Consider the following 17,355-nt stretch of genomic DNA (forward strand, 5'->3'; position numbering starts at 1 on the left):
ATCCCATCAGTGATACCCCGAGAGATGGCCTCTGCCACCACCTCCTGCATGCTTTTGGGCAAGGGAAGATCGTGGGCCTGAGGGGTATCTGGCCCAGTTACTGAATAGATGAAGGAACCCTCCTCTGCCAGGGAGTCTGCCTCATCAAGGGAATCTGCTGCCAGGGAATGGCCTGGGGAACCCATAGAGGCCCTGGAAGGATTAGGGGAAAAATCAAATTCCTCCCTTTCCCCTGGAAGGGAGGGAGGAATCCCCTGTCTGGAGGTAGATGGAACAGGAACCCCTTCCTCCCCAGGAGTAGGGGCTGGGGGAAGGGCCTGCTGGGCAGATTGGGCCTTCTGGAATTGTTTTTCCAGGACCCTCTGCCTCCTAGCAGCTAATCTCTCTTCAGCCTTGGAAGGCTGCTTGGCTTTAGGAGCCTTCCCCTTAGCTGGGCATCCCACCCCTTCACCTTTAGCAGCAGGGTTGGTCCTGCTGCGTTTAGCTGCTGGTGGGCCAGCCTGCTGATCCACTTGCTTTTCCATAGCGTTGGGAATCCTTCCCGATGGCTGAGGTGCTGGAGAATCTGAGGCTTGCATCGCTGGGAACCTCGTGCTGCAGGCAAGTGGTGGCTGGAAAATGGCTCCGGCTGAGATGAGGCTGGAAGCCAGCAGATCCGCGCTGAAGAAGGCAAGGGTGAATGGTCTAGATGACCTAAAGAACCCCTGCGGCCGCTTTGTAGGTCTGGAGGGAAGAGACCCAGTCAGGAGACCCTGCGATGGTCCTCTTCAACCCCTACTGCGGCGATCTGCAGAGAGCGCAGGCAACGCGATGAGGCTAAAAGCCCCGGCAAAAAAAGCGCGCCAAAATTTTTGAAATAAAATGGCCGCCGTTCGGGTTTTCGCACCTGGAGCGGCACCGGGGGAAAAGGCTACAGCCTAATGCTGTCCTTTGGGGTCCTAGCCTCCTACCTGCTCCCCAGTTGTTCGTCGGCAGCCGCCAAACGAACCCCCTCCGGTGCGATCGCTCTTGTCGCTGCGAGAAGCGAGTCGCGCTCCAGGCAGCCTGGCTCGCGCGCGAAATTTAAACGGCAAAGTCACAAATACAAGAAAATGCAAGAAAATGCAAGAAAATACTAAAAAAATAACAAACCTCTATCTAGGAGCTAACTAAACTTAAAAATTTTACTTAAAGGGAGCAACTACACTAACCAGAGGGTCCAGTCTGCTGCTCAAGGACTGGATCTCCCCAAATTGCGTCCTGTAGGGCGACTGAGTTTTTAAAAACTGAGCCTCTGAGGGGAGCAAGAGGCGGAGCTACAAGAATTCGAACTCAGTCCTTGGGCAGCAAGCTGATGTTAACCCGTGCTTGGACACTCCAAGCAGCGCCTAGGAGAATTTTAGAGGACCCTAATTTATAGTAAAACTAGAAAACAATTTTAAAAATGTCCAGCAGCCAAACACATCACCTACAACAGAAAACAAAACTAATTGAGTATCTATGGAGATTGTCAATCATCCAGGTTCTGGTTGTCCCAAGGGTGCTTTTTTTTCAAAAGGCAACTGGATTTTCTTGGTTTTTTTCCTTTGAAAATGTTTCGCTTCTCCTCCAAGAAGCTGCTTCTTCTAAACTAACTTTGGTTCCACATTCTGCAATGGACTATGACAATGATCTTGGGAGACAAGAGGAAGTCCATAGCCCAGGGAAACACCATGAAAAGGATATTTCACCTACAGAAGGTAGAAACATTCCAGAAAGGACACACATATACCAGTTTTCTGGAAAGTAAAAAGAAGATAGAAATTCTTTCAGATTTTGCAAGTTTGTGTTTCAATAAAGCTAATACAGGTCTGACATATTCTATCCAAGGCCTGGAGAACAGCTAATTTTCTAAAGATTTCTGGAACATGGGTGGACGGGAGTCAGATAGATGGCTGGCTGGGAATATAATTCCAATACTTACTGCAGCAATCAACCATGGACAAAGGTAACGGCAGGTGGAGTTAAAGTCTAACCAGGATATAGTTTGCCTCGCTACCAAGTCTTTTAGCAACTAATGCTAATCTAGTTTCTCTCTGCTTTGTATTTCTGTTTAGGCTACGCTGTTGCTGTTAATTTAATTAAATTAGTGTCATATAAAATAAGACCAATGTCCTCATGTGGACTCCAAGATGCAGAATTCCCATTCCAATTTAAAGTTGTCACTAAAGCCGAATTATTTTTGCCTTTAGGAAGCAAACTGAATAGAAGGAACTAAAATGGAGAAAAATAATGTAAAGTTTAAAGTATTTTGGCAGAATGTTTCAATTACTGTGCTTGACATAGGACATTTTTTCCTTCACTCACACGCAAAAAAGTCAACTGTGGTGCTTGGGCCAATGGGTGTCTTCAGGAGAATTTCTGAATGAAAACAGCACAGGAGGAATGAATTATATTCTTCCCCATTCCCATTTCTCAGGCAAAGGTGCACTTTGCTTTAGGTAAAGAAAAGAGACCTGTGCTAAACAGAGATGAATGACTTTAATTGGGGCTTCTATGTTTTGGACAATAATGAGAACCACAGTGGGAGGGAAAATGATCTGAGATGGTTCAGATTGTGCCACATATAATGACAGGGTCAGGATCTTCTGTTTTTAAAGAGGAATTTCTAAAAACAATGTTAGGCCCATTTGGGAATTTCTCTTTGGGTTTCCTACCTAAAACGGCAGGAAGCTGCACTGCCTATTGTTTTGGGATTTGTTGGGGGACCTCCAGAGGATGTAAAAGAAGAACTAGAGGGCCAAATACTTCAGGTTATGCTTCTGAAGGTAGATAAAACTCATCAGTACTATAATGGAATTTTGACTCTCCTTTTGGCAAATAGTGACAGAGCAAGAACCTTCTTCCACCATTAAGTATCCTGCTGTTTCATGAAACCAATTGGCAAACTCATGGAAAACAAACCAAGGGACTTCTTTCAGCACAATCAAAAACAAAAAAGATATGTTTTTACTCTCCTGTTCCCCAAAAATCTAAAAAGAGGAACATGGGATTTAGTTTCCAAACCACTCTTGTCTGCTTTGGATCCGAATCCTACCCACCAATTTGCGAAAAATCTGGTCCCAATTTCCTTTGAAGGTTGAAGGATTGAAAAATAGAAATCTTTTTTCTCCCACAAAATCAACGGTTCAAGCATAAGAAAGAGGTAAACTAGGAGTTAATATTTAGTTTCTGTGTTTAATGCATCTCAAAAGGTGGCATGCAAGCCTAATTCTGCAAAATAAAAATTTAAAAATACCCTGAAAAATGTGTACACATTTTCTAATCTTAACTAGTTTTGATACGGGCCATCTGTAAGAAGCCACAAAAGTAAAATATGTACTGTTTATGAAGTACTTTGTTTTTGACAGATAAGGCTGCTGTATGTTTAACTGAAAATATTTATTAATTCACTTCTATAATCTTTGTGAGGAATGCATAATATTATTAGAAAGGAAAGCAGAAGCCATAACATATTAGGGATAAAGAACAAATTCATCCTTGACCAATGAAAACACCTGGATGGCTGGATGGTAAAATATTTACTCCTTTCCTATTTTTGTGCTATTCGATGGAATCTTATTTTGTGGTTTTGCACAAAAATGTATGTGAACGCGCATCTTACAGGATGAACCAAGGATGGCTTTTAAACTTTCATACGGCATATTTTTCCATAAAAATGTATTTTATAGCTTTGAATTAATGTGCAATTCCACAGCTTATTTCAGTATCCGTAATAGGGCAGAATGATTTTGTATGTCAACTCCTAAGGGCCAATTCCTCATCCCAATCCAATGAGCACATTTCAGAACTTTACTTTTTTGTTTTGCAAGAATTTCTCCCTTCAATTATATGGTAAAAATTAGGCAGATGAGTGAAAGCCAATTAAGGCATATATTTCTTAATTAGACCATCCATACAAAAAAGGCCTCAGGTTTACCTCCCTTTCCATCACTTCTGGCAATGAAATCCTGACCAGCCATTGGCTTCAGATGAATGCACTATCAACTAATCATGGCAATCTTGATTCTAGGATTAAACTAAACAGATAATATATGCACAAATTCTTTTCCAATTCTGAATTTAATCAATCAATATTTCAGATGAGAAAATTAATGACTTACAGAGGATTATCGGTTTAGGGGTGAGATTTTGACTTGGGAATAAGCACTATTAAACACAAATGGAAGAAATATGTTTAGGTTCACCCTGTAAATCAGTTAAACTCATAAACGATAGCAATCTTATGTACTTATCAGTAGCTAACCCTGCTGAACAAAATATAATAGGTTGACACTCACTGCACTTGAAAGGCTGCAATCCTTTAAACACTTGTCTGAAAATAATAATTCAGCAAATTTTGAATGTAGAGGACTGGGCACTAATCAAATGTATCACTGTTTTTAAAAGCCAGAAAAGAACATTTCAATCATAACTATTTTCTTTTTGAATAGTCAGCTAAAAGAATACATAATCAAGCAATTAAGCTACTTAAAAACTGTTTTGGATATATTAGCAGAACAGAAAATAATAAAAAAATTATACATAGACTTTTCTCTTATAGATAATTATCAGTGGCAACTTTTCTGAATAAATTATAAATTCATCTCATGTTTTCTTCAGTAATTAAAAGCCTGAGCGAGATTTTGGTGAAGGAAAATGTAATGTAATACAATCAATTATTTCATTAAAAGAAATTAAAATGAAATGAAATATTTAACCAGTTAAAAGTCATGATATTATCACAGAATAATTGTACTTTTGGGATAAATTATTTTTGCTATTACTCTTACTAAATTTACTCTAGGTTTAATGTGATCTGCCTTTATTATTTTAACAAATAACTCAAGGCAACAAATGCACTTGAGTTACTCCTTCCTCCTATTTTTTCCATAACAACAACTCTGTGAGGTGGGTGGGCTGAGAGATAGTGACTGGCCCAAAATCGTTCAGCCAGATTTCATGCCTATGAACAAATCTGAACTCACGGTCTCTTGGTAATTGGCCCAAACTCACATAGCCTAAGAGGAGAGGGAGACTAGAACTCACAGTCTCCTAGTTTCTAGCCTGATGCTTTAACCACTAGACCAAACTTGGTTATGATCTCTATATTCTGAGCCAAGTGAAATAAATCTTTCATTTTTTGAATAGCTTAGCCCTGGAGCACATCTATAACAAAACATAACTGTACACAAAATAATATGGTAGACAATGGAATCATCACATATATGTGACTATATAGTTGCATCAGCATATGTGTCATGGGCACACATGTGTCATGGGCACATCTCAATCTTGTATTGTAACAAAGTTTCCACCCCACCACTCTCTTACCCCCAGCCAAATCATTATGTTCAAATATAGTGGAAAAAGAAACACAGCTTATTCTCCAGGTGCTAGAAATGGAATAGTCATAATAGCACTTAGCAATAGCACTTAGACTTATATACCACTTCTCAGTGCTTCACAGCCCTCTCTAAGCAGTTTACAGAGTCAGCATATTGGCCCCAACAATCCCGGTGCTCACTTTACTCACCTTGGAAGGATGGAAGGCTGAGTCAACCTTGAATAATAACTGAAACTATTAAAAAGTTCTGTAGTTTCCTGCCTCTTTTAATGACTCTGGAAACTAGAAACAGTATTTATTATTTGGTTTAGCACAAAGCACAGAAGACGCTCAATGAATAAATTATGATTTTTTTTAGTAACTACTTTTTGAAATCATAGGTTGTTGATTTAATGAGTGGAATGAAATTGAACATTGGATATGAATATGAATATAATATACATCTCTCCTCTCTCTCTCTCTCTCTCTCACACACACACACACACACACACACGAAAAGTATCTGGAAGCTTCAATTGGTGCGGAATGAAGCCGCACAAGCTGTACTAGGTATCCAGAAAAGGGCAATGTGTTCCCGTTTACTTCTGGGTCCAGATTAAGGTATTGATTATTACCTATGAAGCCTTATAGGTCATAGAGCCTGGTGACCTATGGAACCAGCTTTGCCCCATTGCATCAGCCTGTCTCACTGGCTGGGGGATTCTGGGAGTTGAAGTCCACAGGACTTAAAGTCGCCAAGGTTGAGAAACACTGCTCTAGCCAATCCACAGATGCAGCAGACAGGAACAGTTCAAGACAGAAAACAAACTGGATATAGGCCACAAAAACCATAGCTACTTTGTCTGTAAGCCTGAGCTGGTAAATACTTAGCCTTAAGCTATAAATCACAGTTTAGAAATTACAATGGCTCCATGGCCATGGCCCATTCATCCAACAACATGGACTGTAACTTAGCACAATGTATCAATCCAGCAAGTTACTTTGCTTGTTGCTAACTTGTCCAACAAACCATCAATTGGCAAGATGTGTAAACCTAGGACTACTGCCAAGACCAATGTAATGATACATTGTGAAGCCAAGCAGACAATAGCTGCTTTCAGGCATCACAGTAAGTTATTGTTCATAATTACAGAGACATGTTACACAAGGTTTAGCATCACGTGCATCCTTTATCAATCATGTTGTAACAATTGTTTCCATTTCTGATAAACTGCAATTAATCATATTGGTGAAATCTGAAATTGTATTTAGGCCCAGGAGATATGAAGCTAACTTGTTTTAGATAAAGTTAAACCATAGTTTAGCCACTTGAATGGCATCCTAAACCATAGTTAAGTTGTGCTGCGTTAGTAGGGAAATACACCTATCCAATATAGGTTACTAAGACTTGTATCCATCATAAGAAGTCATCCATCCCAAACATAGGGTCTTCCAGCTTTTATAATTCCCTGCCAGCAGAACAAAAGCAATTATGGGAACCAAGTTTAACACATCTGGTGGATTTATAGGGGGAAAATAACATATACCGTAATTTATCATGGCATTCAAATACAATTACATACATAATTGTATTTTTACCTGGACTCATGGTTGGTGTGCTATGGGAATGATGTGGATTGCAGGAATCCCAGGGAGGAAAATAGGAAAAAAAGATTCTGCCTACCAAGTCTTCATCTGCCTAGCATCTGTAGTCCTTAGCCTGGACAGCTTCAGTACATTAGTTTACTGGTTGTGAGTTAACGCGAGAGCGTTGGGGCAGAAAAACAGCTTATAAGGCATAGCTGATCATTGCAGGGAGCTCCAATAAGTAGAGCAGGCAAAGCGCGGAAGACAAGTGTTTGAACATTTTTCCAAATTTTAAGCCTCGGTGTGTGTGTGTGCGTCTTATACTCTGAAAAATACAGAAATTTATTACAGATGTTCCTTGCTTAATGACAGCAATAGGGGACCAGTAATTCTTCCACTCAGTGATGCAGATGTAAAGTACAATGTTATGTGACTGCATGGATGTATGGATGTCCCAGTGGTGGTAGCGAAAAAAATACTTGCGATTGTTAAATGCAATGTCACATAATCACCATTTGTGATCTCCGGCCAGCATCCTCATTGACTTTGCTTGTAGAAGCTGGTAGTGAAGACCAGAAAGCATGATCATGTGATTGTGAGACGCTGAAAATGCCATGAATGCATGCTGGTTGCCAAGTGCCTGAATTGTGATGATGTGGTTGCAGGGATACCACAATATCCACAATTACAAGGAATGTCTATAAGTGTCCTCATTGTATATTCACTGAATGAGTAGTCACTCAACAAAGATTACCTGTATTTATAAATAATCATGTATACATTCCTACATTCAAAGTTTATTTTCATTATTAAACCAGCAGTTTTTAAAACTCAAACTCCTTTAAGATGTCTACAGACCTTTCCAGCCAGTTTTGAAAAGTCATCTCCTCCTATGATCCGAGTATCTTCCATAGATTGGTCATTCTGCAAAAACAAGCATTATATAATGGTTTTACTTTCAACATTAGTAGGAACAAAAAAGAACTGGGATCGTAGAAACGTATCTTGTGATTTGCTACTTTGCACTGACTGCTTTATCAATCATTCTTTTTTTTCATGACGTTGATAAATGTGTATTTTTATGTTTTATCATATTTAGCTTTCAACTACTTTAATATATTGGAAGTAATCTAAAGGTAAAAGTTCCCCTTGCCCATATGTACTGGTTGTTCCTGACTCTAGGGGATGGTGCTCACCTCTGTTTCAAAGCTGAAAAGCCAGCACTGTCTGAAGACGTCTCTGTGGTCATGTGGCCGGCATGACTAAACACTGAAGGCGCACGGAATGCTGCTACCTTCCCACCAAAGGTGGTTCCTATTTTTCTACTTGCATTTTTACATGCTTTCAAACTGCTGGGTTGGCAGAAGCTAGGACAAGTAACGGGAGCTCACTCCGTTACACTGAACTAGGGATTCGAACCGCTGAACTGCTGACCTATCTGATCGACAAGCTCAGCGTCTTAGTCACTGCTCCACCGCGTCCCTTTCGATGTAATCTAGAACTCATCAAATCTTTCACTAACAGACCCAAAGGAGCCATTTCTATGGAAAATGTTTAAGATCAGGAGGATAATTTTTGCCCCCGGTATTCATTCTCCAGTAGATTTAAACCTGTACAAATGTAGGAAGAATTATAAGTAAATTGAAAAGTAAGAGTATAGTTCTGTACACATCCATTCTAAAATAAGCCCCATAAATTGAGGTAGGATAAATCAGTCAATCAGGGATGGCAGGAATGAATATTCTGTCTTGTACAAATGAAGGAATTTAAAAGACTATGATTCTGTAAAACAGAAATCAAAGCTATTTTTGAACATTTTTAATTAGAATTTTTCAGCATAACAAAATGTATAAGGCTAAGAAACAAGAAATAAAAATAGAAGAAATTAAAAAAAATGAAATGAAAATATATAATTATGCATCCTGATCTTCTCTCTATATTTCTGTGGCTGACATACAACTGTTCCAGTTTCTTTCTCCCCCTGTATTTTCCCCAACTTGTTTGAATCCCTTTTAATCCCAAATTCCACTTCCTTTTTTCTTCTTTTTTTTTTAAAGGAACAAAGCTACATTTTGTGAAAATCACTGACAAACCATATTCCAAAACAAAACTATTGATGCAAGCTTCATTCACTCAATGTGATAAAATCCAGTAGCATCTTTGGGAGCAATCAAAAACAGCAAGATTATGGGGTTTCACTGCGACTGAATTTTTGTCTCTTTTGGATATGTCCTATGGCTGTACAAAGGGGGAAGGGCTTTGACTGGGAGAGCGCCAGAGGTGGGTTGCTGGGGGTATGGCCCGGTATGGCTGCACTGGTAGTGGCCCGGAGCAGCTGAGAGCGTACTTATAGATTGCTTGTTTGGCCCACCCGCCACCCTCTATACCTGTTTTTATGGCAAACAGTAAAGTGTGCATGTGCACACAGCCTGCGTGAGCCTCAACAATCAGCTGGTTGTCGCAGGGGCGGTGGATTGCGCACGCACAACGCAAGTCAGGTGCGTTCGCGTGATCAGCGTACCAGTAGAGACAGTAACAGCAATCCACCACTGGAGAGCACATTATCATCTTGCAGATGTTGATATCCCATTCTTGGTCCGCGGGAAAATATAAACTGCATAAATTAATTACATATTTTGCATCCTACCGAAGTGATTTAGAGAGCAATCTTAAATCACTCAAGCCTTGTTGATTTTCTCATTTCTCTTCGCCTTCTATTCCCCTTCCCTTCTCAAAAAAAAAAAAAAAAAAACCCCTCTTCAATGCTTACTAAAGAACAAGAGAGTTGTTATTCCATTATGTTTCAAGGGGTAAAATAAACATAGAACTCTATTTCCAAATTGCTGGACCGCTCATACACATGTTTTCCTTTCAAAATGAGATTGAGCGAGCAGTTTGTATCACTAATGTTATCTCTACTTCAGCCCCATTATCCTCCCTATGCTCATTAGGCGTTGCTTACTTTACTGGGCAATTTTCAAGACACTTAACCATCTTTGGATCCGGGACACATCATAGCTCTCCATTACAAATCAAAAGACGTTACCATCGAAAAGTATCTCTTAATCTGTACAGAAAACTTCAGAGAAGCAGCAGAGAACATAACTGAAAAGTGATTAAGTCCGACCTTGATGACAAGTGGAGCTTGGGCAAAGGAACAGAGGAGAGAGTTCAAAGGCTTAGATTTTCTTTGAGCAGCCTGGGCTAGCGTAATCTGTGAACGATCAAGACACAAGAACAGGCAATCTGGGGGCCCATTGAACGTTAACCTCCATCAAACCAAACACTGCATCAAACTGGCAAGACTTTGGATGTACTGTATTGCCATTAAAAAAAAAATCTGGTTTCCTATCTTTGGAAGATACTTTAGAAATGTTGTCAGGTAGCAACCGCTCAATTCACAGTGCCCTTCAATTGTGTGAGATAAGAATGCCTAGCCTCCTGCCACTGTTGGCTAACAATTCTGCAGCAGCGTTTGAAATTGAAATCCAAAAAAGCTGCATGGCTTATGTGACAATCATAACAATGCATCTTTTAACATTTCTCCTTGAGTCTAGTAAATTTTCCAGCTAAAAAGACACACACACACGGCCAAAATTGTGGAAATCTTTTGGGAAAAGATTTCATCACCATAAAATTACGTATCAATGGAAAGATAATTTAATCAAGAATGTAATGCAATAACTTTTATGAAGAATTCGCTATTAGAATAGCATTTATAAAGAAGAAAAGTGAAACAAGATATACAAAATTTATCACCATATCAGTTAATACTTAGTTGGGTAACCTTTAGCATAAATTACGGCCATATAATGTCTTCCCATGGAGTGAACCAAGTCTTTTAGTTCTGCAGCTGTTATAATGTGAAACCAAGATTGAATGATTGCTTCTATTAACTGGGTTTTATTGCTGAGTTGCTTCTGACTAACAAGTTTCTTTAGTCAGCTCCATAGATTTTCAATTGGGTTAAGGCAGTGCTTCTCAATTATTTTCTGTCATGCCCCCCCTAGGAAGAAGAAAACATTTCGCGCCCCCCCCCCGCGCGACTGTAAATAGTATAATTTGTCTATAAAATTGTTATAAGTACACCTCTGCATAACATAGCACACCGGTCTTTCCTCGTCTCCCACCGTAGTCACATGCTTTCTTTCCTCTTTCCCTCTTGCTTGTCTATCCTTCCTTCCACCCTCCCTTCCTCCTTCCCTTCCTTCCTGCCTCCCTTCCAGTTCCCTCCTTCCTCTTTCCCCCTGCCTGCCTGCCTTCTTTCCTCTTTCCCTATCCTCCTATCCTTCCTTTCTCCCTCCCTCCTTCCCTGCCTCCCTTCCAGTTCCATTCTTCCCTCCTTCCTTCTGCCTCCTTCCTGCCTGCTTGCCTTCTTTCCTCTTTCCCTCTTGCTTGTCTCTATCCTTCCTTCCACCCTCCCTTCCTCCTTCCCTTCCTTCCTGCCTCCCTTCCAGTTCCCTCCTTCCTCTTTCACCCTGCCTGCCTGCCTTCTTTCCTCTTTCCCTATCCTCCTATCCTTCCTTTCTCCCTCCCTCCTTCCCTGCCTCCCTTCCAGTTCCATTCTTCCCTCCTTCCTTCTGCCTCCTTCCTGCCTGCTTGCCTTCTTTCCTCTTTCCCTCTTGCTTGTCTATCCTCCCTTCCTCCTTCCCTTCCTTCCTGCCTCCCTTCCAGTTCCCTCCTTCCTCTTTCCCCCTGCCTGCCTGCCTTCTTCCCTCTTTCCCTATCCTCCTATCCTTCCTTTCTCCCTCCCTCCTTCCCTGCCTCCCTTCCAGTTCCATTCTTCCCTCCTTCCTTCTGCCTCCTTCCTGCCTGCTTGCCTTCTTTCCTCTTTCCCTCTTGCTTGTCTCTATCCTTCCTTCCACCCTCCCTTCCTCCTTCCCTTCCTTCCTGCCTCCCTTCCAGTTCCCTCCTTCCTCTTTCACCCTGCCTGCCTGCCTTCTTTCCTCTTTCCCTATCCTCCTATCCTTCCTTTCTCCCTCCCTCCTTCCCTGCCTCCCTTCCAGTTCCATTCTTCCCTCCTTCCTTCTGCCTCCTTCCTGCCTGCTTGCCTTCTTTCCTCTTTCCCTCTTGCTTGTCTATCCTTCCTTCCACCCTCCCTTCCTCCTTCCCTTCCTTCCTGCCTCCCTTCCAGTTCCCTCCTTCCTCTTTCCCCCTGCCTGCCTGCCTTCTTTCCTCTTTCCCTATCCTCCTATCCTTCCTTTCTCCCTCCCTCCCTCCTTCCCTGCCTCCCTTCCAGTTCCATTCTTCCCTCCTTCCTTCTGCCTCCTTCCTGCCTGCTTGCCTTCTTTCCTCTTTCCCTCTTGCTTGTCTATCCTTACTCCCTCCTCCCTTTCTTCCCTCCCTCCCTGCCAGCAGCTCCTCCAGCATCCCAGCTGGAAGCAGCAGCACAACAGTCGCCGTTACCAGGGGCGAAGGGGTGGCGGTGGCAAGATCGGGCGACCGCCGCCCCTTTGTCCCTTCCCCAACAGCGGCTGTTGCGCTTCCGCTTCCAGACGGAATGCTTGAGGGTGAGCTGCTGGCGGGGAGGCGAGCTACCTGCATAAAGACGCCGCCGAGGGCATGGCAGAATATATCCCGGCTTGAAGTGGCAGCGCTGGGGACTGCTCAGAGACTCATCAGAGCCGCGGGCTGGAGCTGTGCAAAAAGTCTGCTTGGGCTGGGGGGGGGGAAGGGAGGGAAGCCTGGGACAGCCATGCTTCCCTCCCTCCCACCCCCGCCCGAGCAGGCTTCTTGCACAGCTCCAGCCCGCGGCTCCAATGAAAATCCACAGTCCGAAGTGCTGCCACTTCCAGGCGGGATATATTATGCCTCGCCCACGCCGCCGCTGTTGCACCCAGATGGAAAGGGAGCCTTCGCACCCCCCTTTACGGAGCCTCGCGCCCCCCCAGGGGGGCGCGCCCCACTATTTGAGAACCGCTGGGTTAAGGTCTGGGCTATTCCCAGGCCATTCCAGCAGTGGAATATGATTATCTTGAAACCATTTTTTGCAAACAGCATGATATGGAGCTGAATCCTGTGGAAATATAAATGCTTCATTGTCTTGGAAAAGATCATGTGCGGAACGCTTCAGTTTGGGCTCAAACTATTTCATTTAATGTATTTTTGGCCATTTATATTCCCATTAATCACACAAATTCTGCCCATACTGTTTGATGTCATACAATCCCAGATCATAACACTGACTGGGTGTTTCACACAGTGGTGGGTTGCAGGCAGTACGCCCCAGTACAGGCGTACCGGTGCCTGCCGGGAGCACTGGGTACTGTTCTGGTATAGTGCTCCGGAGGGCCCACCTGCCCTCCTTACCTGTATTTGAGCTCTTCAGCACTTCCGCGCCTGGATTGTACGGTGCCTGCGCAACGCTCCACAGAGCAGCTGGACCGTCACAGGAGGTAAGTATGCATGTGCGCGCTGCACAGGCGTACACGTTCACGTGGTGGACGCTGGGCCCTGTTGCAGTGTGTTGGTTGCACTGGGATCCAGAACCCACCACTGGTTTCACAGTACATGTAATGCAATCAGGATGCAAATCTTCTCTGATTCTTCTCCTTACATATTTTAAGCCATCATTACCAAAGAGGGAGATCTTGGTCTCATCACTCCAAATAACACTGCCTCATTGTTCCTCTGTCCAGGTAACATGGGTTTTAGTCTTTTCAACCTTTGTTTGAGAGATAAAAGTGGCTTTTTTTGTGGAATTCTAGATTTTAGGCCAAATTCCTACAGTCTGCGCCGAACAGTCACTTCACATTGCATTGCGCCATTTCATCTTGTATTCAGCCAGATGATTTTCTTCTGTCACGTAGACACAATCTCTTAATTCTTTTATCTTCACTTGCTGTTGTACACCTTTTCCTGCCTTTAGTAGTGTGGCTTTGTAGTGACTAAGTCTCCTTATACCTCTTCAAAAAATGCCATCTTTGGTTAAGTTTTCACCAATTTTTCTTCTAATTTCTTTATAACTGTAGCCTTGTTCACTTAATAATACTATTTTACATCGCTTTCTGGATGACCACTCAACTCTTTGCACCATTACTTTAATTTTATTACATTTTACAAGCTCACTAAATGAAAGAACACAAAAAACCCCAACCATCTTGACAGCGATCACATAACACACTGACAAATGTCCTCCTCTCATCTTCAATACATGACATCAATAACTGAATCCTACTGTGATCTGATTGGCTCATTGCCTAAACAAGATGGCACCTGATTGGCTCTCTAAACATTCATGCTCATTGGCTACAATCAGATGAAGGAAAGCTACCTGATATCAACCTAAGCAAGCTGTGCTTTCTTTTTCTGGCTATTTGGTTATACCTTTTCATAGAATACACATAATTGAACAAACTTTATTGCATTACATTCTTGATTAAATTCACTTTCCATTGATATATAAATGTATGGTACTGCTAAAACAAAGTGGTGTTATTAGCCATCAAACCTCAAAAATACACTTTTCCCAAATGACATTGACTTATGACATAATTGGTGCCAGAAATCTGCAGAGCACACCTGACTTTACAACTTTTGACATGATTGTTAAATGGATTATTGCAGTTGTTAAGTGAATTACAGAGCCCTTAAGCGAATCCACCTTTCCTCATCGAAAGCCACCTGGGAAGATTGCAAATGACAATCATGTAACACCCCCCCCCCCAAACACACTGTAATTGTCATAAATACATGCCAGTTGCCAAGTGCCAAAATTCTAATCATAGGACCCAGGAGATACTGTGCATAGTAAAATGCACTGTAACTTCAAACAGTTGCTAAAGGAATGGTTGTAAGTCAAGGATGCTGTTTAAATCAGCGGTCCAGTGGTGGATTCCGGTGGTCTAGTCCAGTACATCCATACCGGTTGTAGCCGGGAACAGCTGACAGCGTACCAGTATGTTGGCTTGTTCGGCCCACCTGCCCGCCTGTGTTCTATAATGGTTTTTAAAGCAAACAGGCAATTGTGCACAAGCGCACAGCACCTGCATGAGCTCCAACAAGCAGCTGGGTGTCGCAGGAGCGGTGGAGCGTGCATGCATGTGCAGCACATGTGCACGAACAGGACGCACAGCCCCGTAAGTAGCGTACCAGTAGCAACAGGGGGGAATTTACAGCTTGGTGGCCCAATGGGGTGGGAGAAGGACCCAGCCCAGTTCTGAACATGCAACAGCCCAGAAGTGGAGTGCGGCCCAGGTTGGGTGACCCTTGCTCTAAGTAGCCTACTTCCACCCTACATCAATCATATCAATGTCAAAGGGGATGAACAGGAGCATTGATAGTGTGAGTTGTTTGTTCCCAGGAAATAATTCCTCATATATAATTGCACATGCAAGATTTTCCTTTCTTGGCTTAGCTTAGGCTTGCTTTTCCATGTATGATCTTTTCACTAGAGAAAAATTCTGCATAATGTTCCAAAATCCACAGCTGAATAATTAGGATCCTTCCAAAATGTCACTAGTGTTGCTCAACTGGTCCTTACAGGCCAGTCTAGCTTTCCTCTTTTATCTGCAAATTAAGATTCTGTAACCACTTGGTCAGGGTTTCTATAGCAACATTTAAGTTGCCAATTCTTCCAGTATTAGATCATCTCCACTGAATTGGGTGGGGCAGCTATTATCTTTTTTTTTTCTTTTTTCTTTCCTGGAGACCAGAGGGATCTTGAATCCATCAGTCTACGTGTGGGTGATCTCAAGAAAAGAAAGAGGCTCTTGTAACCAGGATTCCTGATGACAACATTGTAAAAGGCAGCACACATCTGTGGTTTGGGGTAGCTGAGGAGAAAATGGTCTCTTTTTAAAGTGTTCTGGCAGAATAAAAGCTACCTTATCATGAGACAAACCAACAGTTATAAATTTCTAACCCTTTACCTCATTAAATTGTGATGGGCTTTTTTACTGAAAGAGTAAGTACATTTATTCCATGTCCTTTGGCTATTAGCTCCAGGCTTGGCACCTGCTTCTCTCTTTCTCTCTTCCTTTTTTTCTTTCTTTCTCTCTTCCTTTTTTCTTTCTTTCTCTCTTCCTTCTTTCTCCCTTCCTTCCTTCCTTCCTTCTCTTTCTCCCTTCCTTCCTTCCTTCCTTCTCTTTCTTTCTTTCTTTCTTTCTTTTTTTTTCCAGAAACAAACCCAAGCTAATTAGAGTTCATAGAAAAAGCATAAGAGAAGTTTTAAAAATATCAGTGGTTTCAGGGTATTTGAAGAATCTGCCTTTTAATCATCTTGTTTCATTCAGTGTTACTGCTATCCTGAAGGCACCCACAGAGTTGGAATGCAAAATTCAATCAGTTCTCATTTTAACATAAACTGACCCAATTTTCACTTCTTAAGATAATATATAGACTGGCCTGCGGACATATTTTCGTTTTTTGTACACCTCCAAATTTTCCCCTTTGATTCCCTGATCAGAAACTGTTGCAAACAGTACCTACGTAAAGTTTGCACACAAAAATGTAGATTGTTTGTACTTATAGAAAAATAAGCACGGCATTTTATACCTGTTTTAAATTTGTTGTTGCTTTATTTAATTTTATTTTGCATGCCAGGTTTTCCCCCTCCCAAACTTTTCCCTCCAGATGTAGTTTGACTTCCATAATCCCTCAAGCTGCTTAACCATGTTGACTAGGGCCTTTGAAAATTAAAATCTGATACATTTTGGCTGGAACTCAACAAAGTTAAAAAGCTGTTGTCCACTGCTTTGAGTGTGCCAGAACTAAAATACATTATTTTTATTGAGCAAAAGCCTTCTGTATTTATTGGGGGTGGGGGGTAGATTTTAACCTTAGATAAGATTGCTAGTTGCCAATACAATTCATTCCAAATCTTGGTCCCTAAATTCAAAAATGATAAAAGTTATTTTAATTTTTTCCAGAGCTGTAATCCCTGCCATCTTTTTAAAGATCTATAGCCTTTAAAACCTACTTACAGGTAATCCTTGATTTATGATTCCATTTTGGACCAGAATTTCCACTGCTAAGCAAGGCAATATTAAGTGAGTCAATTTTATAACCTTTTTTTGCCACAGTTGTTAAGTGAATCACTACAGTTGTTAAATCATTATGCAAATCTGGTTTTTCCCATTGACTGTGCCCGCCAGAAGCCTGCTAGGAAAATTGCAAATGGTGATAATGTGATTTGGGGAATGCTGCAAACATTTTAAATACATTCCAGTGGCCAAGAACCGAATTCTGATCACATCCCCATGGGGATGCTATGATGGTGAAGATGAGTCATAAGTCACTTTTTAAAGTGCCACTATAACTTTGAATGGTTGTTAAATGAATTATTGTAAATTGAGGACTACTTGTAATGCAGAAAGCAAACCAAAAGAGGAAACTACATACATGCTATGTTTCAGCCCCCAAAAATAAATACTGGAGGTTATGAATTGGAATTATCTGCACTATTTAGTGCTAATGCCCCATTTTTCAAATACTCACTTTTTATG

General features: G+C 41.8%; 1 protein-coding gene across 1 annotated transcript in view; it reads right to left on the minus strand.

The window, feature by feature from the left end:
* The window catches only part of PRTFDC1 (phosphoribosyl transferase domain containing 1), a 69,038-nt gene that overhangs the window by 17,921 nt on the left and 33,762 nt on the right, over positions 1–17,355 (minus strand). The window contains exon 4 of the mRNA XM_081969888.1: positions 7,769–7,834. Coding sequence (XP_081826014.1) covers positions 7,769–7,834 — 66 coding nt within the window. The remainder of the gene's footprint in view (positions 1–7,768; positions 7,835–17,355) is intronic.

This window comes from Natrix helvetica (assembly GCF_964273705.1).
Source record: "Natrix helvetica genome assembly, chromosome: Z".
Classification (NCBI taxonomy): domain Eukaryota; kingdom Metazoa; phylum Chordata; class Lepidosauria; order Squamata; family Natricidae; genus Natrix; species Natrix helvetica.